The sequence below is a fragment of the Pangasianodon hypophthalmus genome, chromosome 8 (genome assembly GCF_027358585.1).
Source record: "Pangasianodon hypophthalmus isolate fPanHyp1 chromosome 8, fPanHyp1.pri, whole genome shotgun sequence".
In the NCBI taxonomy this organism is placed as follows: Eukaryota; Metazoa; Chordata; class Actinopteri; order Siluriformes; family Pangasiidae; genus Pangasianodon; species Pangasianodon hypophthalmus.
In genome coordinates this window covers 2,501,030-2,528,723 of record NC_069717.1, presented here as the reverse complement: position 1 = coordinate 2,528,723, position 27,694 = coordinate 2,501,030, and the positions used below count along the sequence as shown (strand labels likewise).

Here is a 27,694-nt window from a genome sequence, read left to right as displayed (position 1 = left end):
GTAACACTGTTCTGTTTGTGGAGGCCATACATACATAACACACACACACACACACACACACACACACACACACACAGTTTTTCTTTATGAGAACCTTCCACTAATATAATGATTAATAGAGCTAATTAATGCTATGCTTACACCTAAATTAAACCTTAACACTCTAATATAAATTTTGTACACTTTTAAAAATCTGTAATTTTTAGTTTTTCAAATGAAAGCAGCTTTTGCAAACTTTTGTAGCCAGGGACCTTTGTGACTACAAAATAAATTCAACGGACTGCCTCAGAATGGATTTTTTTATGAACATGACTCAAACGATATTTTTTGGAAAGTCAGAGACTTTTCTATGCCAGAACTTTCCACCAGTAGAACACAGTAGGTTTGAGTTTTCTTTGGTGCTTGGACCCCTAAAAATAATATCTTTGATAATGTGGGTTGTGATTTCCGCCACAGTAACAAAATAAAAAAAGTCACGGACCCCCTGGCTGTGCTTTCCGGACCTCTGGAGGTAGCTGGATCTCACTTTGAAAGCCACTGGTCTACACACTGCTGAAAACCCCCGTCTCAGATGAAAAAAAAAAAATCTTGGAAGTGTGAAATACGCACAAGGTGATTTTAATTAGGCAGCTACATAACCCGGCTCTGAATACGAGGAACTTTCCTCAAATAGCTAATGATGTAATATTTGAGCTCTGAATACAGACTGTGATTTGGTGTCACTCTGTGCAGGCATCAGACGCAATTAGGGGGTGTGGCCTAAAGTTTGAAAGCGGAGGTTCGAAAGTGAAATTGTATGTCCCTTACTTGCTAGCTGCGTAGCTTTGTAGCTTCAGTGCAAAACTAAAGAAGCAAACTTTAGTGGACTTTTATGTTCATTCTGATTTGGTGGCTTTTTCTTTTAAATCTAGGGAGCACATTTTACCAAAAAAAAAAATGCTTTAAATAATTTCCAAACTCTTAAGATCAAACCCCAGAATATTTTTTGTTTATTCATTTGTTTGTTTGTTTATTCGTTTATTCGCAGATTTACACTCTGTTCTTTTTTCTCATCAGTTTACACTCTGGAACTTTCCACTGCAGCCGTCTCTCTCGCTCGCTGAGGACACCGAGTCACTAGGACAGAGTGTGTGTCTGTGTAAGAGAGACAGGAGATGAGCTTTGTGGAGATGCTGGAAAAACACAGACAGACACAGACACGCACACACACACACACACACACACACACATACACACACACACAGACTGACACACTCCTACTTGTTAATATAAGCTAAAAATTCCTAGCTTGTTGTGCTAATCTGGTGTACAGGGCTGGTAAATGTTGTGTTGACACAGCTTGGAGGTTTCCAAAAAAAGGGAAAAAACAGGAACACACACTCACACACACACACACACACACACACACACACTGCAAATTGGAAGTCTGGGTTTATTTAATTCTAGGATATGAGTTAGGATTATATTACATTAAACCCTATGATTGCATTGGATTAGGACTAGTCTTAGGGTGACATTTGGACTATGTTTTATTAGGACTAGGCTTAGGAATACATTAGAACTACATTAGGACTACATTAGGGCTACATTAGAGCTACATTAGGACTACAGTAAGACTACATTAGAGCTACATTAGAACTACATTAGGGCTACAGTAAGACTACATTAGAGCTACATTAGGAATACAGTAAGACTACATTAGAGCTACATTAGAACTACATTAGGGCTACAGTAAGACTACATTAGAGCTACATTAGGGCTACAGTAAGACTACATTAGAGCTACATTAGGACAACATTAGGGCTACAGTAAGACTACATTAGAGCTACATTAGGACAACATTAGGGCTACAGTAAGACTACATTAGAGCTACATTAGCACTACATTAGGGCTACAGTAAGACTACATTAGAGCTACATTAGAACAACATTAGGGCTACAGTAAGACTACATTAGAGCTACATTAGGACAACATTAGGGCTACAGTAAGACTACATTAGAGCTACATTAGCACTACATTAGGGCTACAGTAAGACTACATTAGAGCTACATTAGGACAACATTAGGACTGCATTAGAACTACATTAGGACTTCATTTGAACTACACTAGGGTTAGATTAGAACTACATTAGGACTACATTAGAGTTACAGTAGGGCTGCATTAGTGCTACATTAGGATTACACTAAGACTTCATTAGGATTGCAGTAGCACTACATTAGAATTACATTAGGATTACGTTAGGACTACATTAGGATTACATTAAGACTAGGCTAAGGACTACATTAGGGCTACATTAGGATTGCAGTAAGATTATATTAGGACTACATTAGGACTACATAAGGGTTAAGTTTCAGAATAAATTATGAATAAACAAACAAGTAAATGACATTTTATAGTATGCTAAGGAATGTGACCTTGTGTATTCTTACTGGAATAAAATCCGCTGTGGGTTTGTCATGGTATAGAACAACACCACAAATCTGGAAACACAGTCGACTGAAAAGTGGTTTGATTCGATGATTTAATTCAGATGGCATTATGTGAGACTGTAGTGGCGAGGTTTAATGGAAACACTGGAGGAATTAGGAAACAATTCTGGGAACATACAACACATCACTGAAATAGAGATCCTGGCCTTAGTTGTTTCTCACAAAACACTACAATTCTACTTTATTTTTGCCAACCTGAGGACATCTGTGTCTTCTCTGTACATTAATTAATTAATCAGTGGTGGAGGTATGGGAGGGTGTGATCATTACCGACTGTAAAAACAAAATCGTATCTATCCTTTAGACGCTTTAAATACAGCAGTTTGTGTGGAATTTGAGATGAATTTTTTATTTTATTGCTTTGTGTTTTTCACACATATGAAGCATGTGGATGTCTTGTGTACTGAGATAAAAACACTCAAATTCTTGCATGTGTTCCTGTAAGTGTAAGATAGAGAGAACCAGGAACCAGGAAAAAGAACTAGAAGAACCAAACAAGGAACTCGCTGAGGTCCGTAACGTCTTAGAGTTCACACATGTGAAACTTCAGCATCACACAGAAAAAAACACACACAGTGTCTAGATACACAAATTAAAGAAAGGAAACAATCAGAGCAGGAACTACTCCTGTGTGTGTGTGTGTGAGTGTGTGTGTGTGTGTGTGTCACCTTTGCATTTTGTTATGTGCAGTCACTTAAAATGTCTGTCACTAACCTTCAGAATTGGCAGAAAAAAAAAGAACGATATCTGTGAACTGCCCTTATAAAAAAAGATATAACAAACATTGTTAACTAAAAAAGAAATGTCTGGAGTTAATAACATAAAATTTCAGAGTTTATACTGTAGTATTGTGAGATCTTCATCTCTATCTATCTATCTATCTATCTATCTATTGTATTGTATTCATTGTATTCTGATTGGATTCTGGTGTGTTTGTGAATGTGAATCAATAGACGTGTATATTAGTGTATTTGTGTGTGTAAAATAGTGTAATGGTGTGTGTGTGTGTGTGTATTGGTGTAATTGGATTTGAATATTCTGATGTTTGTGTGTTTTAGTGTATTTTGATGTGAAAGTGTGTTGATGTGTGTGTGTGTAATTTCTTACCTGCAGGGCAGCAACAGATCACAACGTGGACAACACCACGGCCGTGCTGAAAGAGTGGATGAAATCGGCTCAGAGACGATATCACTATGTGGAGTGGAGACCGATGGAGGAGCCGCAGTGAGACACACACACAGAGACACACACACACACATACACACACACACACACACACCTTTTCCGCTGCATATGGGATTTTTTAAATGATCTGGTATAGTAAAAATGTTTCTCTGAAGATTTCTCTGATGGAGGTTCCTCAACTCTTCCACTGTCCTTGTTAAATCCTACAACAGCAAAACTATTTCCTCTTTACCCCAGCTGTAGGTGTTTCGTCATGACGTGTTAGCTCTGAGGCTAACGTAGCTAACAAGTAACAAATATCTCTTCACAGCTTCAATACCATCGTTCAGATCCGTAATCTTGTTTTTTAATACATTTCATAAAACTTTCTGTATCCTCTTTTTTGGTTTGCCACAATTCCATATTAAACTTTGTGAGATGTGGCCTAAAGGGGGAGCGGAGCGATAGCTAACTGCAATAACAACAAGCACAAAAAGATTCCCGTGTGTCCTAATCGACAAGTCTGAGTGACATCACTGATCTGCATGTGGTTTAAGGAATGTGGTTTACAAAAAAGATTAGCTTTCCTGATCGACTACAACTGGAGTAAACAGGATATCATGTACATTAGATTTTTTGTCACATATTCCTTGATAAAAACGATAATCCCATTGGATTTGCAGTAGAAGTAAACATTGTTAGAGAATGAGTAATGCTTCTCTAATCCCGCTGTTTTTTTTTTAGCTCTTATACAGACGAGTGGGGGCCCAAGCACTGGCCGCTGTCCCGATTTAACCACCTGCTGAAGCTCAGACAGGCCGCTCTGGAGGCAGCACGCCACCGATGGGCCGACTACATCCTGGTGAGAGAAATGCATCCTGTGAAAATATCATTCTAGATCTGGAAAACTGAGAAACGGTTTCATTATTTGTTATGTACAGCAGTCTATCACTATCCATATCACTTAATTCAAGAAAAGATTGCGAACACGGGTTTGGTCGTAGCACTGGCTGAAAGAGCACTTGCAGTAGTCGTCATTTTCCACATTCAGTTTTATTCAGAACTTGAAGACCTCCAGTGAAAAGGTAAGCTAAGTCAAAAGTCTCAGTCAGAAATTCAGGAAACTATTTAATTTGCTTAATTTAATTTAATTTAATTTAATTATGTATTTTAATTTGACATAGCCACGTTATACAGACATATCAAAAGACGCAGTGAAAATAGTTTGCATGGTGCACAAATAAGGAATTAAACACTTCGGGACATGCTTTTTTAGGAAAATAATCAACGAGGAGGTGGTGAGATGAGTTACCATTACTGCCCAGAAGTTCATTATATTTCTATAACAGCATGTCCTAACATGTTTTATTCCTCTTATACGACAACAATTTGTCAATAATTACATTGTTTACTTTAGTAAAGAAGGGTAGGTCATACTGTTTTTGGATTTTCAACTATTTTTCTCCCCATTATGGTCGCCTGATAATTCCCACCCTCCACCCAGCTTTCCCCATCATACCACAGCTACCATATGGGGAGGGTGAAGGCTAACACGTGCTTCCTCTGCGACACGACAAGCCAACCACCCAATCTTTTCAAACTGCTGCTAATGCTGCATCACAGGGCGGCACAACACACTCAGAGGAAAGCGCTATCTGCCCTGCATACATGAGCTCACAGACGCCCACCATTGGCTACCTAGATTGGCGAGAGAGAGAGTGTGTATGCCCTCCCACCCAGCTAGTTTGCTCTTTGGCATTGTCGATTGTCGGGATCTGAGCTCACAATCTCCTGGCAATATGGTGAACACTTTTCTGTTGCACCACTTGGGAGCCTGACAAGTCATACTCTTTATCCTTTTATAGTTACATTAGACAAGTTACACATTCAAAGTCCATCCTCCTCTTTGGAAAACACAGGGTTTAGGTGCAAGACTGAATCCAACTCACTTTTTTCTCTCCCTCCCTCTCTCTCTCTCTCCTGTTCTCCTCCTCTTTAACTCTTTGTCTCTCTGTTTCCTCTGACTCTCTTTTTCCATTCTCTCTCTCTCTCTCTCTCTCTCTCTCACCCCGCCCCTGCTCAGTTTGTGGACAGTGATAATCTGCTGACTAACCCACGGGTGTTGGACCTCCTGATAGCAGAGAATCGGACTCTGGTGGCGCCCATGTTGGAATCACGTTCGCTCTACTCCAACTTCTGGTGTGGCATCACTCCCCAGGTAGACACACACACTCTCCCTCTGTCTCTCTATCTCTCTCTCCTACACACATGCTCACATGCAGGCATTTTATTTAATATGCTTGATTCAGACCAGTAATCTCACCGCCTCACAGCTTTTGATCCTGAGCTTGGGTTACTGTCTGCGTGGAGTTTTGCATGTTCTCTCTGTATCCATATGGGTTTTCTCCGGGTTTTCCAGTTTTCTCCCTCCTCCCAAACACATGCTGTAGGTGTGTTGGCTATTCCAAATTGCTCCTAGGTGTGAAGGTGTGTGTAAATGTGTGTGTACATGGTGTCCTGGCATCCCATCCAGGGTGTAATCCTACCTCACACCCAGTGATCATTGGATACACTCCAGTTCTGCCACAGGCCTGGCCAGGATAAAATGATAATTGAAGATGAATGAATGTATGTGAATATGAATGAATGAATTGAATGAATGAATTCACAGCTTTAAAGGAAACAACCCTCAGGATCCGGAAGATTGCGTTTCCGATCGACTCTCCACACTTCCATACTCTGGTTTCAACCTGTCTCTCTCTCTCTCTCTCTCTCTCTCTCTTTCTCTGTCTCAGGGCTACTATAAGCGCACACCGGACTATCAGCCCATCCGTGAGTGGAGACGTCTGGGCTGCTTCCCTGTTCCCATGATTCACTCCACCTTCCTGCTGGATTTGAGACGCAGCTCCTCTCGCACACTGGCCTTCTATCCTCCACATCCTGACTACAGCTGGGCCTTTGATGACATCATGGTGTTCGCTTTTTCTGCTCGTGAAGCAGGTGTGTGTGTTTGTGTGTGTGTGTGTGTGTGTGTGTGCATGATTGGGTGTGTAATGGATGTTAAGTGTTAATTACAGTGAGACATATTTGGATTCACTTCTCATTTTCAGGTCTTCAAATGCATGTTTATTTTTTTAATGCATACTAGAACTGTAATAATGAATACTGTTTGTGTGTATGGTGTGTGTGTGTGTGTGTGTGTGTGGTCGTGTGTGTATGCGTGTACATGTGTGTGTGTTTACAGTAACTCCACTGGAAGCTAGGTTCACACGTCATTACCCACAGTAGAACACCCACACACAAACAGCCACAGCTAAATCAGGCCATATGAACACCAATAATGTCTCATTAGGCTACATTTCAGCACACACACACACACACACACACACTCAAACTGCACTGTAAAGTGTTTTCTCCACTCTAACACATCCTCACATTCTAATTATCCTGGCTTATTATAAAACATAAATCAGATGTGTAAAAGCAGACTAAAGTGTGTCGTCTGTACACTTTCTGTGGCTCTGCTACGAGTGTATCAGGCGCAGCAGTGATGCTTTGGGGTCACACTGATCGCATTATTACACACTCCTATCTTGTTGGTCCAGCTTGCAGGTGTGCAGTTAGAGATTTATTCACCACAGCAGCATTGCAGGCCATTGCAGTGTTTTAAAACCCCAGTAACACTGCAGTACCTGATACACTCGTACCTGCACCACACACACTACCATGCCAATGTCACCGCTGTCCTGAGATTAAAACACCACACAAATGGTGGTCTTTTTTCTACTGATGGATGGAGTAGAGCTCTGAAGAGCTTCCTTCAGCTAAATAATGTGCCTAAATGCATGTGATTGGATAGAGAGGATCTGCTGCGGAAGCCACACTGATTCATGATTAGAAAAACTAGAGTTGATGAACTCGGTTTGCGCTGCTGAAGAACCTTGCTGTGTTCGCATCTCAAACTGCATCTCAGTGTGGTACGGCAACTGCTCAGTCGCAGACAAGAAGGCTCTCCAGAGAGTGGAGAAAACTGCCCAACATGTCATCAGTGTCCATCATCAAGGACCCCTCTCATCCCAATCATGGACTTTTTACCCTCCTTGCTATAAGACCCTGTACTGTCACACCAGCAGGCTTAGGAACAGCTTCCTACCCTCTGCTGTCAGCCTTCTGAACTCGGCACTAATGCACTAACAATTGTAATGCCTTAGTGGGACTGATAGACATAGAGGCCACACCTCGTTAACTAAATCTGACACACACAGAGGCCACGCCTCCTTCACTGGGACAAACAATTAAAGAGGCCACGCCTCCTTCACTGAGACCTACAGGCACAGAGTCCACGCCTCCTTCACTGGGACCTACAGGCACAGAGTCCACGCCTCCTTCACTGAGGCCACACATTCAGTTCATATGTTATGAATATGTTTTGAATTATGGCATCAGATTTCCTGAAATGTGTGTGTGTGTGTATGTGTGTGTGTGTGTGTGTGTGTGTGTGTGTGAGAGTAGGTGTACAGATGTTTGTGTGTAACAAGGAGCACTATGGTTTCCTACCCATTCCTCTGAAGGCCCATCAGAGCGTAGAGGATGAAGAGGAAAGTTTCACGCATACCATCACTGAGGCACTCAGTAAGTGCCTCACACACACACACACACACACACACAGTCTCTGAGGTACTCGACACGTGCTTGCCTGCTTGTGTAATTAAGCACAATTTTTGTCACTCAGCACACACACATTAGTCATTTTCTCCTTCCACCACTGTTTCGTAACAGTCTGTTAGGGAGGAACACAACTCACGACTCACGACTCACACTGTTTCTCATTTTCTTACAGTTGACCACCAAATTGAGCCTTCAGAGTTTGTGTTTGTTCCTCCAAAACCTCAGGACAAGATGGAGTTTGATGAGGTGAGAGAGAGAGAGAGAGAGGGTTGATGGATTGAATGACTGAAGTACTAACAGACTAATACATTTACAGAATAATAAACTAATGGACTCACAGACTGGCTGACTAAAGGAATAACAGAACGATGGATTGAAGGAATGACAGATGAATAGACTTGAATGATAGACCAATGTAATGATGGACAGAATGACAGACTGATGGGATTTCAGCCTAATGGACAGAAAGGTTAACAAACTGACAAAATGTTGGAACAATGGCCTGATATACTGATAGACTGATGAAGAGACGGACTGATAGAGTGACACACAGATCGACTGACAGACTGATGCACAGACGGACTGAGAAACCGAGAGACTGACTGATTTGTGGCCTGATGGAATGGACTGACAGACTGATGGACTGACAGATTGACAGAATGACAGGATGACAGAATGTCACACTGACAGAATGATAGACTGAAAGAGTGACAAACCAACTGACTGATGGACTGACAGAACGATAGACTGATAGACTGATGAACTGCCCGACTGGCAGAATTACAGAACAATAGACTGGTAGACTAAAAGACTGATGAACTGAAAGACTGATAGACTGACAGACTGAAGGACTGATGCGTAGACATCCTGTCAGACTAAGAGACTGATGCACAGACGGATTGAAGGGCTGATAGACTGATGGACTGACAGACTGATAGACTGGAAGATTTACACACTGATGACTATCTGTTTTATGTTTAACAGTAAATCTGAAAGAACATGTATGTGTATGTATGAGAAAAGAAGTCATATATACATATATATTTGTGTGTGGGAACCCTCTGCCCTTTTTCCATTACAGACCCTCCGTCTCTCTCTTTCTCTCTCTCTCTCTCTCTCTCTCTCTCTCTCTCTCAGATCTACTTGATTAATCTGAAGCGGAGGAGGGACCGGAGGGAGCGGATGTTGAGTTCTCTGGCCGCTCTGGGTGTGGAGGTCACTATCACCAACGCTGTGGATGGCAAGTAGGTCACCAAGTTCAGAGCCACACACACTGCCCTGTCTGAAACAACAACCGTGCACACACACACACACACACACACACACACACGCGTGCACACACACGTGCACACACATTTCTCAGACGTTTAACTGTAACTGTAAATCGGTTAAAAGTATGACGTGTGAATTGTTTAATTCATAAAAAGTTTTAATCGCTGTGGTGCAAGATGACTAAAACACTTCAGGGTGTGCATTCACAGTGGCATTCACACCGCCTCATCGTTGATTGTTTTCCTATAACAACATGCCCCGTACTCTTTTATTCTTTACATAAAACTCTCTTTCATGTCTTCCCTCTTTCTGTGTCTCTCTGTCTCTGTGTCAGGGCTCTGAACTCGTCTCAGCTGCAGGCGTTGGGGATTGAGATGATGCCGGATTATAAAGATCCGTATTCAGGCAGGGTGCTGACCAGAGGAGAAATCGGCTGCTTCCTCAGCCACCACTCTATATGGACAGAGGTTCACACACACACACACACACACACACACAGAGAGAGAGAGAGAGATAGAGAGAGGGAGAGAGAGAGAGAGAGAAAGTAACAGATAACCTAAAAAATCTCAGTTTTCTTGCGTGTGTATGTGTGTGTGTATGTGTGTGTGTTAGATGGTGGAGAAGGGTCTGCAGCGTGTGTTAGTTCTGGAGGATGATGTGAGATTTGAGCCCAGGTTTAAGAGGAGGCTGCAAACCATCATGGAGGATGTGGAGAAGGTTCAGCTGGACTGGGACCTCATGTAAGACACACACACACACACACACACACAGTTTCAGAGGACTTGTGTGTGTGCGCATATATATATATATATATATATATATATATATATATATATATATATACACACACACACACAGAATATATACAGTATATGATAGTTTGTATTGTGTGTGTGTGTGTGTGTGTGTGTGAATGAATAGCTATGTGGGGCGTAAGCGGATGCAGGTGGCTCAGCCCGAGCTCTCTGTGGATGGAGTGGATAACCTGGTGGAGGCTGATTACTCGTACTGGACGCTGGCTTACGCTCTCTCTCTGAACGGAGCCAACAAACTGCTCTCGGCTCAGCCCTTCACCCGCATGCTGCCTGTGGACGAGTTCCTGCCCGTCATGTTCAACAAACACCCCAAGTAAGAAAAACAGATGGAGGAGGGAGGAGGAGGGTGTAGGTGCATGTATCTATGTATGGATGGATGGAAGGATGGATGAAAAAAGCAATTAGTGGATAGTTGGATGGTTGACCAGATTGATGGCTGGGTGGATGGATGGACAGACTGACAGATGGTTGGATGTATGATTGACTGGATGTCTGGTTGGGTGGATGAAGGAATGGTTAGATGGATGGATGGATGGAGAACGCAGTTGGTGGATGAATAACTGGATGGACAGAGAGATAGATGGAGGAATAGTTGGATGGATGAATGGATAAATCAAGTGATAGATGGATGGATGGATGGATGGATGGATAGAGAAAGCAACTGGTGGATGAATGGATGGATAGATGGATGGATAAAGCAATATATAGATGGTAGAGTGCAAACAATGGATAGATGATAGAAGGACAGATAAAACAATGGATGAATGGACAGATGGACAGGTGGGTGGATGGATGGTTGGAAGGATGGATAGATAGATAGATGGATGGATGGATGGATGGATGGATGGGCAGATAGGTGGTGAACTGATGGAATTATGGATGAATAAATCAAAAAATAGATCATAGAAAGATGGATAGTTATGGACAGGTGGATGGATGGACAGACGAATGGTTGGAAGGATGGAAAGATGGATGGATAGATGGATGGATGGATAGATGAACAGAATGATGGATGATTGAATAAAGCAGTGTATAGATGGCTGAATGGTAAAGTGCTTGTTTCTACCTATATTGATGAACTATGTATCAATAAAGCAAACGAATGGATTTAGGATGATCCAGTGAGTGAATGAATGAATGAATGAATGAATGAATGAATGAAAGTGTAAACACGTGAGAGAGGTGATGAGACAGGATGAATAGTGAATAAGGTCATTTGTGTTTTTTGTATGAAATCTATTTTAGTTAAATAAAAATTCAATTAACTTTCATTTTGAAATAAACATTGGATGTTAGTCAGTAATAACAGTGTCCCCGTTTATGACGTGGTCTTTTTGCGGTAGATGTTACTCACACACACACATTCACACACACACACACGCACACACACACACACACACACACACACACACACACACACACCTCATTCTCCTGCACACAGTGTTGGATTGTTCAGTGAGGAAAAATAAGTACGGTGTCCCTGCTGGGTCACACAACGCCTCCCTTTTCCTCTCTGCCACCCGTTCATGTCCCTGGAACTGGAGCTCTCCCTCTCTCTCTCTCTCTCTCTCTCTCTATCTCTCTCCCTCTCTCTCTCTCTGTCTCTCTCTCTCTCTCTCTCTCTGTCTCTGTCTCTCTCTATCTTCCACCTTCAGTGCCCTGCCCTCCTACAACTCCACCTTTCACCTGTTGTCCTTCTTTTGCCTTTCTCTGCTGCTCTTCTAGCACCTCTTAGCCACACCTTTTGGCCCACAATGCTACTTTTAAGGCTTAAACAGCAGGCAGCTTTGTACCAGTCAGAGGTAAAGCTGTAACTTTCAATTTCACAACATCTTCAGGACAGAGCAGTTTACGCTTTGCGGTTTCTCTGTAACACATCAAGCTGCAATTTTTTTTGTCTTATTAACTTCAAGAGAGAGGAAAAAAAGTGAGGCTGGTGAGGGAACGACTGTTTATCACAGTATATTAATTTGTTTTTGTGTCGTTCCAAAACTATAAATTTAACTATAAAACATATAAAAAGTATGTCTTTTTTAAATGAAATAAATTAATTAATAATCGTTGGAGAATTGCTGCAGTTTGAGAGAAATAAAATGCTCCAGGACATGATGTCATCAGAAAGTAATCAGCTGCAGGGTAGTAACAGTTAATCTGCTTCATCACACCACTCCCTTGTTGATTATTTTTCTACACAACACAGTGTTTTATTCCTCACTTACTGAACAAGTAGCATTACAGTGTACACAATAATAATCACACATGTCCAGTTTTATAATTGTTTAAATTAGACATGATAATAAAGTTTTTAAAAAAATCACTCAGTTATCTTTCAGGGAAAGGTAAAACATTAAAATATTGCACAGGAGCGAGTTATAAAAAGACTAACAGAGATATTAGATACAAAGTGAGTCAGTTGAACCTTTTAGTGTTTCACAATTTTATATTTTCCTAAAATATACATCAAACAATGTTAAATCAGACAGCCATGAGAGGACTAAAGATTTACTCAACCTTACTACTACTACTACTACTACTAATAATAATAATAATAATAATGCATCTATTATACTTCTATAACTTGCCTACAAAAGTTATTAAAACAAAAACAAAATCAGATTTCTATGATTTCTTTCCAAATCTAAACCGTATTTCACAGAGAAAAGGAAAACAGTGTAAATAATAAGTACTTTAAAAGGACAAAGGGGCGATAGCCGTGCACTGGATACTGTAATCGCAGTCACGGCACCCAACCAGGTTCCACGCGTTCCTCCTGAAAACACCGGAGACTGAAAGACCACCTTTCACCTCTCGCTCTCTCTCTCGGAGGAATGTGAGGGGGGCTCGGCTCTTCCTGCTTCCTGCTCCGACAGCACAGCAATCCCATTGATGGGACTCGGGGGGGCAGGAGAGGGGTTTAGGGCAAAGGAGGGATGGATTACTACATAAATACACTGCAGGTTCTGTGTGTGTACATGAGACAGAGAGAGAGAGAGAGAGAGTGAGATGTTGTGAAGCTCTGGTATTGTTTGATGTCTGTTGAAAGGGAAATGCAAATACACACAGACTTTGTGGGATGAACAGAACATGAAGGAGAGACTGTGAGGGAACGAGAGACAGACAGAGATAAATAAAGTGTAGAGAGACGGAGTGTGTTTCATGAATTTCCCATGAACACCTTCAAAGTGCTGATTTGTCCCTCTTGCTTGTTTAGGAACTGTATGATGAAGTTCTTTCTCAGTCTTTCACACACTATTTGCCATTCACGTGTCTTTAATGTCCTCACAGATGGACAATCAAGGAAGCTGCCCTGGGCCTGGGCCAGGTGAGGGGGTCCAGGAGGGTTTAGAAGTTCATTGAAATGCAGAATAAAACTGTCTGTAATACGTTTATTTGATCAAACTATGATAGTCAAAAATGTAACTTCATTTGCAATTCATCAGCTGAATCAATATGTCCGCTATTTTGTATAATGGTTTGGTCTGGCGTGTTTTCTGAGGTAAGAGCTACATTCATGTTCATGCATGCATGTTTGCTAAGATGTCAGAGATCAAACAAGAAAAGAAAAAAAAAAGAAAAAGGGAAGAAGGACAACAATATTAAATATCGCATTAGAATAAGTCATAGTTCGATCATGAATTACAGCTGTTTACATTTTGTGGGTTGTGTGTGTGTGTGTGTGTGTGTGTGTGTGTGTGCGCTTCCTTGGGGATCGTTTCTAAATGCTTTGTCCCAGGCCGGGCATACGAATTTTTCTGGAAATCTCTTACTACACACAATAGCCCTCTGTTTCTAATCCTCCTCCTGTAAGATCCAGAGTTTAATCCCAACAAGACCATGCTGAAAATCTGGGAAATTATATTCCATTTAAAACCAGTAATAAACAATAGAGCAATTTAAAATTTAGAATAAAATATTTTCAAAAGAGCAATTTAAATGTTTAATATTTTAAATAATCAGTATTCAAGATGCACTATTTCTAAGTCACTACATAAATTTAAGAAAATTTGTACAAAAAGTTCGATTTTCCTTCGAGTCTCATCTCTTCCACTGGAGCACGTGTTCAGACATCACTGATCTGACGTGTAACGTGTCAGTCATTACACAAACTTGTGGAGTCCATGCCAGCTCGAGTGCACACCGAGATTCTCAATTCATGAGAATATTAGAAAATGGAAGCATTTTCACTAGTTGACGCAGACTTTTGGACTCCACTGAACACAATATTGTTATAATGTCTTTTGGATCATTAAGTGACGATTGTTATCACGGTTCAGTTTTTCACACAGGGACCCGTTGTGGTCTTTAACCTGACAGGTATACTGTAGTTGGCTTGGAATCAGGGGAAACAGCCTTGACCATAGGCAAGGGTTTGCTGGAATGTTGGTAGAACCACATGAGAAGGAGTTTACCCTGAGTCTGCATGAATATGGATAGTGTATATTTATGAATTGAATATGTACAGGCAGTACATGTGTGTTTGCTAACAGTCAGCTAATATATACACATGTAAATTAGCATGCTACATCTCATGTACACACATACATACAGTACATACTCCATCAACTGTGCCACGATATGCATTCTAGCAGGTTCCTAAGTAACAAATGAATAAAAAAAACATTCAATAATTTATCAGAACACAAATAAACAGAAAATACAAACGGCATTACTGTAGAACATGAACTCCAAAATCTGACTTTACTGCGTTAGCTAATGCCAGACAGATCTGATTGCTACATTGGGCTGTTTTTAACACTTTTTTTTGAATACATAACATGTTTGACTTCATGTATTAAATGAGTAGAAAATGTATTTATTTTACAGTTAAGGGAGATAGACGTGCTTAATTGGAAGCTACAGTTATTAAGGAATCACATTAAGACAAAGAAGCACAAGTTTGCCTACAGGGGTCAGTTTACATTTAGCTAGCATTACAGCTAGCTAGCTAAAAGGTCAGTCCAGACATAATACTAATAGCTAGGCTAGGCTAATACGAAAACCATTTTTTTTTTGAAAAGTCTAAGACAAAGCATAAAACAGAAATGAACAATTTCTAGAAATTGAGTTTCTAACCAAATCAGCTAGTTAGCTATATATACACTATATCCATAACTTATAATCTATTCGAGGTTTACGCTGTCTGGATGAAAACATTGATCTATCTATCTATCTATCTATCTATCTATCTGTCTATCTATTTTACATTTACATAACGTTAATGAAAGATTTCCTTGTCATGGCATACTGTCATACCAGTACCCTAGGTCCAACCAAGCTAACTTACCTAACCAACTAATCAACTTATTCCAACTCAAAACTTTCTCTCTCTCTTCCTTTCAGCACAGCGTACATGTCCCACTTCGAGCCGAGGGATTTGCGAGCGTTCTCGGTAGAGCCGTTGCTGGTTTACCCGACGCACTACACGGGCGAGCCGGGTTACTTCAGCGACACTGAGACGTCCACCATCTGGGACGATGAGGCCGTCAGTACGGACTGGGACCGAACCCACGCTCAGAAAACCGCCCAACAGGACCGCATTCGGCCCATCGCCCAGAACAGCGTGACTGGGGAATCGCCACCCCCTGCTGCCCGTGCATCACGAGACGAACTGTGAAAAGACTCTAGCAAGAAAGATGTCTATGCAGATTATTAGGAAACTGAATTGTGTACAATAGTAAGTCAAGAACTAGACTGTACTATGATTTTAAAGATGTTTTACCACTTATGAAAGGTTCTTCATCAGCTCAGTAGAAGAGAATAGAATTGTTAGCGCACATTGCCTCAAAGCAGTTCTACTAACATCAGAGGATTAATGGTAGGGAGGTAGCTGGAGGAAGAAAACTTGTGAGGAACCAAGATTCAGAAGGGGCAGACTATCCTTTATTGGTCAGCAAGAAGAAAAAAAAAATCTATTTTTATATAGGGTTTCCAGTTTCTAGTGGATGGTTAGCAGTAAGGATAGCAGTACGCTAATTATTAATGGAATTATGCTCTCAGTAAAGACAGGTTTCTTGTTGTTCAACACTTAATGGTCAATCAAAGAAGAAAGAGAAGGGCCTTGTAGTCACCAGGATGATGACAGAAACTTGTGTGACTTAGAATGGCAGAAGTAGGAATATGGAGGATATGGTAGACATCACTTCTGATTGTGAAGCTCACAGACCACAGGTTTGGTGCAGAAACTTGTAGCCCTCGGGACTTTTGAGCTTCAGGACTGGAGCATGAAGGCCTCAAGAATGGATCAGGAACAGGTAGACCCTAGGGACTGGTGCAGAAGCTTGTAGACCATAAGGATTGGTGCAGAAGCTTGTAGACATCATGATTACAGCAGAAATTATAGGCCTCCTGTGTAGAGCAGAAGCAGATAGGCCTTGGATTTGATGCAGAAACTTGTGTGCCTCAGGTTTGGAGTAGATGCTTGTAGGCTTCAGAACTGGAGCAGGAGCTGGTAGCCCTTAAAGACAGGTGCAGAAACATGTAGATCCAGGAAATTAGCTGAAGCTTGAAGGCCTCAAGACTGGAGCAGGAGATAGCAGACCCTAAGGGTTGGTGCAGAAGCTTGTAGACCCAGGATTGGAGCAGGAACCTGAAAGCCTCAGGATAGGAGCATGAGCTTATAGGCCTCAGGACTGGAGCAGAGATATTAGACTCCGAGTGTTGGTGCAGACACATGTAGACCACAGGACTAGAACAGAAGCTGGTAGAAATCAGGACTGGAGTGGAATCTTGTAGACCTCAGGAACAGAGAAGGAGCCTGAAGGCCTCAAGATCGTGTTGATGCAGACTGTTGGTGCAGAAGCTTGTAGACCCAGCTTGTACACAGGAATAGAGGCTAATAATTTCTTAACAATACCTTAATATATATCTGAGGAGCCGAATCAGGTGTGTTTGGATATAAAACCAAGAAGGGCCATCCTAACATTTTTCAGACCAGATCACACTTCCAGACTCCAAAGATTGGAAAGAGTTCTGTCCCAAATGCTGGACTTCAGGTGTAGTTAGCTTTCTTACTAAAATGTCAGCCATTTCAAGAAACACAAGAAGAAGCAGAATCCGTTCTAACAAGACTTTTTTTTCAAGGCTTGTTTTTGATGGCAAGAGCATCACCTGCTGCTAATTTGCTCATTAGCTTGATACTATCAACATGTTATGCCAGACTTATAAGAATAAATTCTAGTAAACATTCTTGTCTTGAACATTAGTACTTGGGGGTTTTCCCACTGCTCTGTATAACTGATGAAGAACCTCAGATGAGTGTTAAAACATCTTCAAGCCTGGAGGGAGAGACTTACACACATACCCACAAGCTCACACTACCAACGGATTATCAAATCACAGTCGTTACCCATCAGCTACCTCCCTCATTTGCTGGTTGTTCAGCCAATAGCATTGCAGCAGGCTGAGATGCTCAGACATGATTGGTGAACACCAGTGGTAGGAGAAGAAGCGGAGGAAGAGGGGGACAAAGGCTCCTGTTTTAAACCCACTTTATTTATTTCCACAGATGGTGTGTCACTGGATTTATCCGTCTGTCTGTCCACAGATTTGTCCCTGGAGGATATTGTGAGACACCTATAAAGACAGACAGACAAATAATTACACATACAGGGGACACACATACATTTGGCAGTATGAACAAAAATGATCACAAAACATTTGGTCTTTTTTTATTTCACTGCAAATAAAAACTGATGTCTAACAGGGTGCAGGTGTTGAATAAAAAAGAGAATATCTGTGTGTTTGTGTCAAGCTGTGTCAAATCCTACACTCATTCCCAGTGCAGGCTTGCAACTTTTACAGAGCCTCAGCGCAAAACATTGAAATTCTGATGTTAAAGAACATTTTGTCCATCAGATGGTGCTGAAACCAAAAGCCGAGGACTCTTTCTGTTTTTTTTTTTTTTTTTTAAAAAAAGCCTTGCTGAAGGTGACACAAGCATCCATTGTCTGTACAGTCAATCTCTGAATGCTTGCTAGGTGATGTATTATAAGCATTAGTCCAAAATTATTCTTCATGGACATTTTAAATGAGGCCTAGTTCAAAATAAAATGACATTTCAATCACCATTTTTAATTTTACGTTTCTCCAATACAAAGCCTAAAGTTAATATCATAAAGAATCTTTAACTCATCCTCAGCATTAGCATAAATATGTAGTTTATTAACAACCTCATGTTCATAACGACCAACATGGGACAATAAATACTTTTTTTGTTCGTTCGTCAACACACATCAACACTCTTCAACACGTTCACCAACACAACTTTCAGAATGTTTAACAAATAATTATCATTTAAATTATTATTTCCTGCAAGCACATTCCTTCTGTAATCTGTAGACAGGTGGATATTCTCAGTGTGTATCTCTGCTTCTCATACTGACATATACAAAGACAACACCTCCTTCATTTAAACTGACAGGTACAAAGGCAACGCCTCCTTCGCTGTCAGGTTATAAGGTCATGCATCCTTCATTAAGATTGACAGGTACATAGGCCACGCCTCCTTCACTGTGATTGACAGGTACAGAGGCCACGCCTCCTTCACTGTGATTGACAGACACAGTGCCACAATAAACTGATTTGATCATTTTTCCAAAAAATAAGACAATATTAAAGAGCTAAGCGGATTTTATTTTCAACATTATGAATGTAAATTCTCTTTATTGTGCCCTTTAAAGTATTGTTTATGTGTGTTTTGCCAATTTCTTCATGCTTTTGAAAGCTTTTTTATTGTGTCATTATAATATGTTTTTTTTTATTAAATGCAACAGCTATGGATTTACAAAAAGGTGAGCAGAATGGCAGAAAAAAGGGAATGAAGACGACAGAAATCTAATAAAAATACATGAAATCATTCATAAAAACATAACATTTATAAAAGGAAACAAAAAAATGATGTGACATTCATAATAACGTCATAGGCTTTTCTTGTTTTCTTGATCTAAAAGTGCTTATTTATGAGGCAAAATCTATTAAGAAAAGATAATTCATAAAGATAAGTCATAAACAGACTTGTTTCAACTTATATACGAACAAAGTGACTGTTCTAAATATTTATGCTGAAGGGTGGAATTGTAATGTGTACTTGTGGGGTAAAAACCTCTTCTGAACCACAGGCACAGTGGACTTCACTGTAAAAAGAAAAACTCTAAAACAGTGCAAAATGTGTAGGAAATATGTTTTGAAGAAAATGTAATTTTCTTTTTAAGGAAATTTACTACAAATTTTAACAAAGAGAGAAGCTCCACACTGCTACATCTGATAAATCCTCCTTATGAACACCTCACATCCTTCTGAATAACCCAAATGTCTCATTTGCTGGAAATTTGCCTCATTACAGGAAGGTGTTGTGTCTCACCTCCACCTGCTGGTAGCTTTGAGTACTGCATTGTGTTACACATTTAATATGGTGTAAAAGGCAAAAAAAAAAAAAAATAAAATGTAAAGTATTAAAGGAGGAATCTGATGTGCATATTAATCTTTATAATCTTTATTCATCCAAGATTGAAACTTCTTTCATCGATGTGTTGGTCTATTTTCACTTTCACGTTAAGGGTATGAGTTCGGAGGTCGGTGTGACGATGTGAGAAAACTTCATTTGCTTTTATTTATTTATTTTTTTGTCAAGTTCCTGAATTCTAATTGCGAAATTGTGGTGGCGTTTAAGTGCGCTCAGATCATCCTCATAATTACAATATTTTCCTCAGGATTTGAACACAACATTAGCCCTTGCTTCATCTCACTACTTAAAGAGAGCGATGCAGCAGCGCTTTAGTACTTTAGTCCGTCCAGCTCTCTTACTTCCTCATCTGTACACTCTTCCAAAGCTTCAACTTTAACTTTGTCCTACTGTCTCTCCTTTGCTCTCTGGGATGGATGGACATGGGTTAGGTAAGAAGGTAAAGGTCAGGTAAGAACACTGACACACACACACACACACAATTTAGACAGTAATTAGTGGCCTCACATTAATCTCTTACTGATTGCAGCTGCCTGACAGATGTACTGCTCCACACGGCTATTTTTATGCCGGATGAATTTTATATTCTGTCTGCATGAAGCACTGGCTTTAAATCACTATTGACTTTTATAAGGGATGGAACGGGAAAGAGGTGTGTTTGCGTGTGTGTGTGTGTGTGTGTGTGTGTATGTGTGTGTGTGTTAGTCTGCAATATTCATTATCTTCTAAGATGCAGTCTCATCTTGTTCTCTCTCACCGTTTTATTAGAGCGATGGTAGCCAGGTCTAGTTTTCAGTCTGACTGACACACACACACACACACACACACACAGAATTTAATTAAAACTCTTAAACCTTACGAGAGTGTAAGTGCACAGTGCTGTGCAACATGTGTATAAGCATTCAGTGATTCATCTTCAGTAACTCTTTTAACCAGGTAAAGACTTTTTTTGTGTTTTGTTAAATAAAACCAACTAATTTTGTTAGAAATCATTGTGGGCAGGTGCAGAAATTATGATGCAGTCACCTTTACTGTCATCACTGTGACTTCTCCAGTTACATTATATATGGTTAAAAAAAGGAATCCTAAAACTAAAACTTCCACTTCATGATGGAAAACCATCAGATTTTTTTGGGGAAATAAAGAAGACAGAATATGTGTGATTAGATGGGGGAAGTTCCTCAGTGTCGCTCTGCGATAACCTGCAGGGGGCAACAAACACACATGATCCACTTCACTTCCATGTCCATGAATGTGTTCACTCATCCGCATCATCTAGAAAAGTTATGAGGACCTGAATGTGGATTAATCTTAGAAGCCACAGCACATCACATGTTATTGTAAAATGTTGTATTTAGTGCGTAATGCGGCTGCTCGTGAGACGAACAGGTGTGGACAGATCACTAATCTAAACAGAGATGTGGTCCTACAATGTTTTTTTCACTGCATATATAAAAACAAGAACGGTCCCAAACCGGAGCCTTGAGGTTCTTCTACATTTTCCACTGACTGAAACCATGACTGGAAATGATTCACTCAGATTCATTTACTAATTTCTTCAGTTGAGGTTTTCCTAAAAGTAGCGGTCTACTCAAACAAAAAGTTTGAGCTAATATTATAATCTTTGCCAATTTGTATTATTTTAGAATATAATATTATGATTTTTTCAGTCCAAGCTCAACAAGACAACAAAGAATTCAGCTGCACCTAAATGACTCTTTTTAAGTGATTCCATGAACAATTCTTGGTCACAACTAAAAGATTCACTGATCTGATTCGCTGAAGGGGAAATGAGCGAATCTCTGTCATGAATGAAAGATTAACTGATCCTGTCCATTCACTGAATCCCTGAATGTGAGAAGAGTGAATGTCTGTCATGACCAAATGATTCACTGATCTGATTCTCTGAACTGGAAATGAACAACTCTCTGTCATGACTGTAAGATTCATTGATCCAAACCATTCACTGATTCATTGAATGAGAGATGAACCAATCTGAAAGATTCACATCCAGTGAACGTATCTCAATCATGACTGAAGGATTCACTGATCCAAACTGTAATTCTCTGAATATGAAATGAACAAATCTCTGTCATGACCAAAACATTCACTAATCCAAACACTGATTCACTGAATGAGAGATGAACCAATCTGAAAGATTCACTAATCCAAACACTGATTCGCTGAAAGGGAGATGAATGAATCTCATGATTCACTGTATCAAGGATGCAGCATGCATGCAACTGCAAATAAGATTCACCCATTTCATGGACTTATGAAATCTATAATGCTGAGAAACTGACTGAAAGATTGACTACTTTAAACTCTGACCCGCTGAACTCAAGAGGAGCGAATCATGACCAAAAGGATTCACTCACAGGAGTCGAGAGATGAAGTGCACACGGTTTCAAATATGACACTACGAGATGTTTAAAAAACACGGACAGATGAGCATCTAACCTTAACCTGCATATAATCTCTATTTTATAATCCTGAAGTCGCTTATGGATATGTAACACAATATGGATATGTAACGCAGTATGGATATGTAACGCAATATGGATATGTAACGCAGTATGGATATGTAACGCAGTATGAATATGTAACGCAGTATGGATATGTAACGCAATATGGATATGTAACGCAATATGGATATGTAACGCAGTATGGATATGTAACGCAGTATGGATATGTAAGGCAATATGGATATGTAACGCAGTATGGATATGTAACGCAATATGGATATGTAACGCAGTATGGATATGTAAGGCAGTATGGATATGTAACGCAATATGGATATGTAACGCAGTATGGATATGTAAGGAAGTATGGATATGTAACGCAGTACGGATATGTAACGCAATACGGATATGTAACGCAGTATGGATATGTAACGCAATATGGATATGTAACGCAATATGGATATGTAAGGCAATATGGATATGTAACGCAGTATGGATATGTAAGGCAGTATGGATATGTAACGCAGTATGGATATGTAAGGCAGTATGACTATGTAACGCAGTATGGATATGTAACGCAGTATGGATATGTAACGCAATATGGATATGTAACGCAGTATGGATATGTAACGCAATATGGATATGTAACGCAGTATGGATATGTAACGCAGTATGAATATGTAACACAGAATGGATATGTAAGGCAATATGGATATGTAAGGCAATATGGATATGTAACGCAGTATGGATATGTAAGGAAGTATGGATATGTAACGCAATACGGATATGTAAGGCAGTACGGATATGTAACGCAGTACGGATATGTAACGCAGTACGGATATGTAACGCAATATGGATATGTAACGCAGTATGGATATGTAAGGCAGTATGGATATGTAACGCAGTATGGATATGTAAGGAAGTATGGATATGTAACGCAATACGGATATGTAACGCAGTACGGATATGTAACGCAATATGGATATGTAACGCAGTACGGATATGTAAGGCAGTATGGATATGTAACGCAGTATGGATATGTAAGGCAGTATGGATATGTAACGCAGTATGGATATGTAACGCAATACGGATATGTAACGCAATACGGATATGTAACGCAATACGGATATGTAAGGCAGTATGGATATGTAAGGCAGTATGGATATGTAAGGCAGTATGGATATGTAACGCAGTATGGATATGTAACACAGTATGGATATGTAACGCAATACGGATATGTAACGCAATACGCATATGTAACGCAGTACGGATATGTAACGCAGTACGGATATGTAAGGCAGTATGGATATGTAAGGCAATATGGATATGTAACACAGAATGGATATGTAAGGCAGTATGGATATGTAACGCAATACGGATATATAACGCAATATGGATATGTAACGCAGTATGGATATGTAACGCAGTATGGATATGTAAGGCAGTATGGATATGTAACGCGGTATGGATATGTAACGCGGTATGGATATGTGCAGCTTTTGATACCATTGATCATGCTATTCTCCTCAATAGACTAGAAAATGTAGTAGGCATTAAGGGAACAGCCCTTTCCTGGCTCAGGTCTTATTTGACTGATCGTTATCAGTTTGTAAACGTAAATGGTGACTTCTCTTCTCATGCTAAGGTAAAGTTTGGTGTTCCGCAAGGCTCTGTTTTAGGCCCACTGCTCTTTTCTTTATATATGCTACCTCTGGGCAAAATTATTCGTAAGCATGGTATTAGCTTCCACTGTTACGCTGATGACACACAGTTGTATGTTTCAGCAAAGCCAGATGACAGACACCAGCTTAATAAAGTTGAGGAATGTGTAAAAGACATTAGAAACTGGATGCTTATTAACTTTCTCTTACTTAATTCTGACAAGACAGAAGTACTTGTACTAGGACCACATGCAGCTAGAAGTAAGCTTTCTGATTACATAATAACTCTGGATGACCTTTCCGTTTCATCATGTGCAGCAGTAAAAGACCTTGGTGTGATTATCGACTCTAGTCTTTCTTTTGAAGCTCATGTAGATAATATAACTAGGATTGCTTTCTTTCATCTCAGAAATATTGCTAAAATAAGAAATATATTGTCGCTACACGATGCAGAAAAATTAGTTCATGCTTTTGTTACCTCTAGGTTGGATTATTGTAATGCCTTACTGTCTGGATGTTCCAGTAGATGCATAAACAAGCTCCAGTTAGTCCAGAATGCAGCAGCGAGAGTCCTTACTAGAACCAGAAGATATGACCACATCACCCCTATCTTATCCACACTGCATTGGCTCCCAATCAAATTTCGTATTGATTATAAAATACTACTATTGACCTATAAAGCACTAAATGGTCTCGCGCCACAGTACCTGAGCGAACTTTTGGTCTTTTATGATCCGTCACGCCTACTCAGATCAAAAGATGCAGGCTATTTGTTGGTACCTCGAATAATGCGGGCTACAGCTGGGGGTAGAGCTTTCTCATACAAAGCCCCACAGTTATGGAACAGCCTTCCACTTAGTGTTCGGGGCTCAGACACAGTCTCAGTGTTTAAGTCTAGGCTGAAAACATATTTGTTTAGTCAAGCCTTTTGTGAATAGTTTTCTTAGGTACAGGGGCAGGTCTGGAGGGTTTCACAGGCATAGAGTGTTGTGGTGAAATGGGATGTTTGGATGCTGTCGCCCCCCCACTCTCACACGTTCACTCAGGTTTGTTGACGGTGGAGTGGCTGGCTGCCTTATGTCCCAGGGTGCCCTCATGTCTGTGTTAGCTTCTGGCTCTCCCTTTCAGTTATGCTGTCATAGCTAGTCTTGCCGGAGTCCCTGCTTGCACTCTGCATGCAAAGTACATCGTGCTTAACCATTAGAGGACAAAAGCTCACCTAACAATCTCTTCCTTTCTCTCCATCTCTCTCTCTCCCTCACTCTCTGTCGAGCTACACATGCTACTTCTGAGATGCCAATGATGCCAGTGATCCTGACCCCTTCTGCTCCTCCTCGCTGCCTGACCCATCCTGATGCCCTACTTCTGGTTGGAGTTCTCATCGGTTGAGTTCGCTCGCTGCTGCTGGGGGTGGCCCCATATGGACTGCCTGAAGAACTGTTTGGATTGCTGGGGATGGTGCCACCTGGGGGCTGTGGAGATGGCTTGGGGATCACATATGGGGAGCTGTACTGTAATGGCTTGGGACTGCGATTGCTGTAGTGGCTTTGGGGCTGCAGTTGCCACGAGCAGCTTCGTACTCAGGACTCCATCAGTGGACAGTGGATAGATTTTAACCAGCCGGACCTCTTGCAAATACTGCGATGAATTTATTGGTTGCACAATTGCACTATTTGTCCATATAGTACACAATAGAAGGGATTTATTTATAATTGCACTATCCGTTGCACCCAGATGAGGATGGGTTCCCTTTTGAGCCTGGTTCCTCTCAAGGTTTCTTCCTCATATCATCTCGGGGAGTTTTTCCTTGCCACCGTCGCCACTGGCTTGCTCATTAGGGATAAATTCACAGTGATAAATTTAAATATTTACAATATATTTTTGTGAATCCATTTATTTCTGTAAAGCTGCTTTGTGACAATGTCCATTGTTAAAAGCGCTATACAAATAAAATTGAATTGAATTGAATATGTAACGCAATATGGATATGTAACGCAGTATGGATATGTAAGGCAGTATGGATATGTAACGCAGTATGGATATGTAACGCAATATGGATATGTAACGCAGTATGGATATGTAACGCAGTATGGATTTGTAAGGCAGTATGGATATGTAACGCAATATGGATATGTAACGCAATATGGATATGTAACGCAGTATGGATATGTAACGCAGTATGGATATGTAACGCAGTATGACTATGTAACGCAGTATGGATATGTAACGCAGTATGACTATGTAACACAGTATGGATATCTAACACAGTATGGATATGTAAGGCAGTATGGATATGTAACGCAGTATGGATATGTAACGCAGTATGACTATGTAACGCAGTATGGATATGTAACGCAGTATGACTATGTAACGCAGTATGGATATCTAACGCAGTATGGATATGTAAGGCAGTATGGATATGTAACGCAGTATGGATATGTAACGCAGTATGACTATGTAACGCAGTATGGATATGTAACGCAGTATGGATATCTAACGCAGTATGGATATGTAAGGCAGTATGGATATGTAAGGCAGTATGGATATGTAACACAGTATGGATATGTAACGCAGTATGGATATGTAACGCAGTATGACTATGTAACGCAGTATGACTATGTAACGCAGTATGGATATCTAACACAGTATGGATATGTAACGCAGTATGGATATGTAACGCAGTATGGATATGTAACGCAGTATGACTATGTAACGCAGTATGGATATGTAACGCAGTATGACTATGTAACGCAGTATGGATATCTAACGCAGTATGGATATGTAAGGCAGTATGGATATGTAAGGCAGTATGGATATGTAACGCAGTATGGATATGTAACGCAGTATGGATTTGTAAGGCAGTATGGATATGTAATGCAGTATGGATATGTAAGGCAGTATGGATATGTAAGGCAATATGGATATGTAACGCAGTATGGATATGTAAGGAAGTATGGATATGTAACGCAATACGGATATGTAAGGCAGTACGGATATGTAACGCAGTACGGATATGTAACGCAGTACGGATATGTAACGCAATATGGATATGTAACGCAGTATGGATATGTAAGGCAGTATGGATATGTAACGCAGTATGGATATGTAAGGAAGTATGGATATGTAACGCAATACGGATATGTAACGCAGTACGGATATGTAACGCAATATGGATATGTAACGCAGTACGGATATGTAAGGCAGTATGGATATGTAACGCAGTATGGATATGTAAGGCAGTATGGATATGTAACGCAGTATGGATATGTAACGCAATACGGATATGTAACGCAATACGGATATGTAAGGCAGTATGGATATGTAAGGCAGTATGGATATGTAAGGCAGTATGGATATGTAACGCAGTATGGATATGTAACACAGTATGGATATGTAACGCAATACGGATATGTAACGCAATACGCATATGTAACGCAGTACGGATATGTAACGCAGTACGGATATGTAAGGCAGTATGGATATGTAAGGCAGTATGGATATGTAAGGCAATATGGATATGTAACACAGAATGGATATGTAAGGCAGTATGGATATGTAACGCAATATGGATATGTAACGCAGTATGGATATGTAACGCAGTATGGATTTGTAAGGCAGTATGGATATGTAACGCAATATGGATATGTAACGCAGTATGGATATGTAACACAGTATGGATATGTAACGCAGTATGACTATGTAA

General features: G+C 40.3%; 1 protein-coding gene across 1 annotated transcript in view; it reads left to right on the top strand.

Moving 5' to 3' along the window:
* colgalt2b (collagen beta(1-O)galactosyltransferase 2b) overlaps nt 1-18,145 on the top strand; it is a 35,084-nt gene extending 16,939 nt beyond the window's left edge. The window contains exons 3-13 of the mRNA XM_026927847.3: nt 3,603-3,713; nt 4,398-4,515; nt 5,737-5,871; nt 6,449-6,653; nt 8,166-8,285; nt 8,494-8,567; nt 9,459-9,565; nt 9,928-10,060; nt 10,206-10,333; nt 10,515-10,721; nt 15,749-18,145. Of these exons, the coding sequence (XP_026783648.3) occupies nt 3,603-3,713; nt 4,398-4,515; nt 5,737-5,871; nt 6,449-6,653; nt 8,166-8,285; nt 8,494-8,567; nt 9,459-9,565; nt 9,928-10,060; nt 10,206-10,333; nt 10,515-10,721; nt 15,749-16,022 (1,612 nt within the window). The 3' untranslated portion in view covers nt 16,023-18,145. The remainder of the gene's footprint in view (nt 1-3,602; nt 3,714-4,397; nt 4,516-5,736; nt 5,872-6,448; nt 6,654-8,165; nt 8,286-8,493; nt 8,568-9,458; nt 9,566-9,927; nt 10,061-10,205; nt 10,334-10,514; nt 10,722-15,748) is intronic.
* Nucleotides 18,146-27,694: the final 9,549 nt, after the last annotated feature.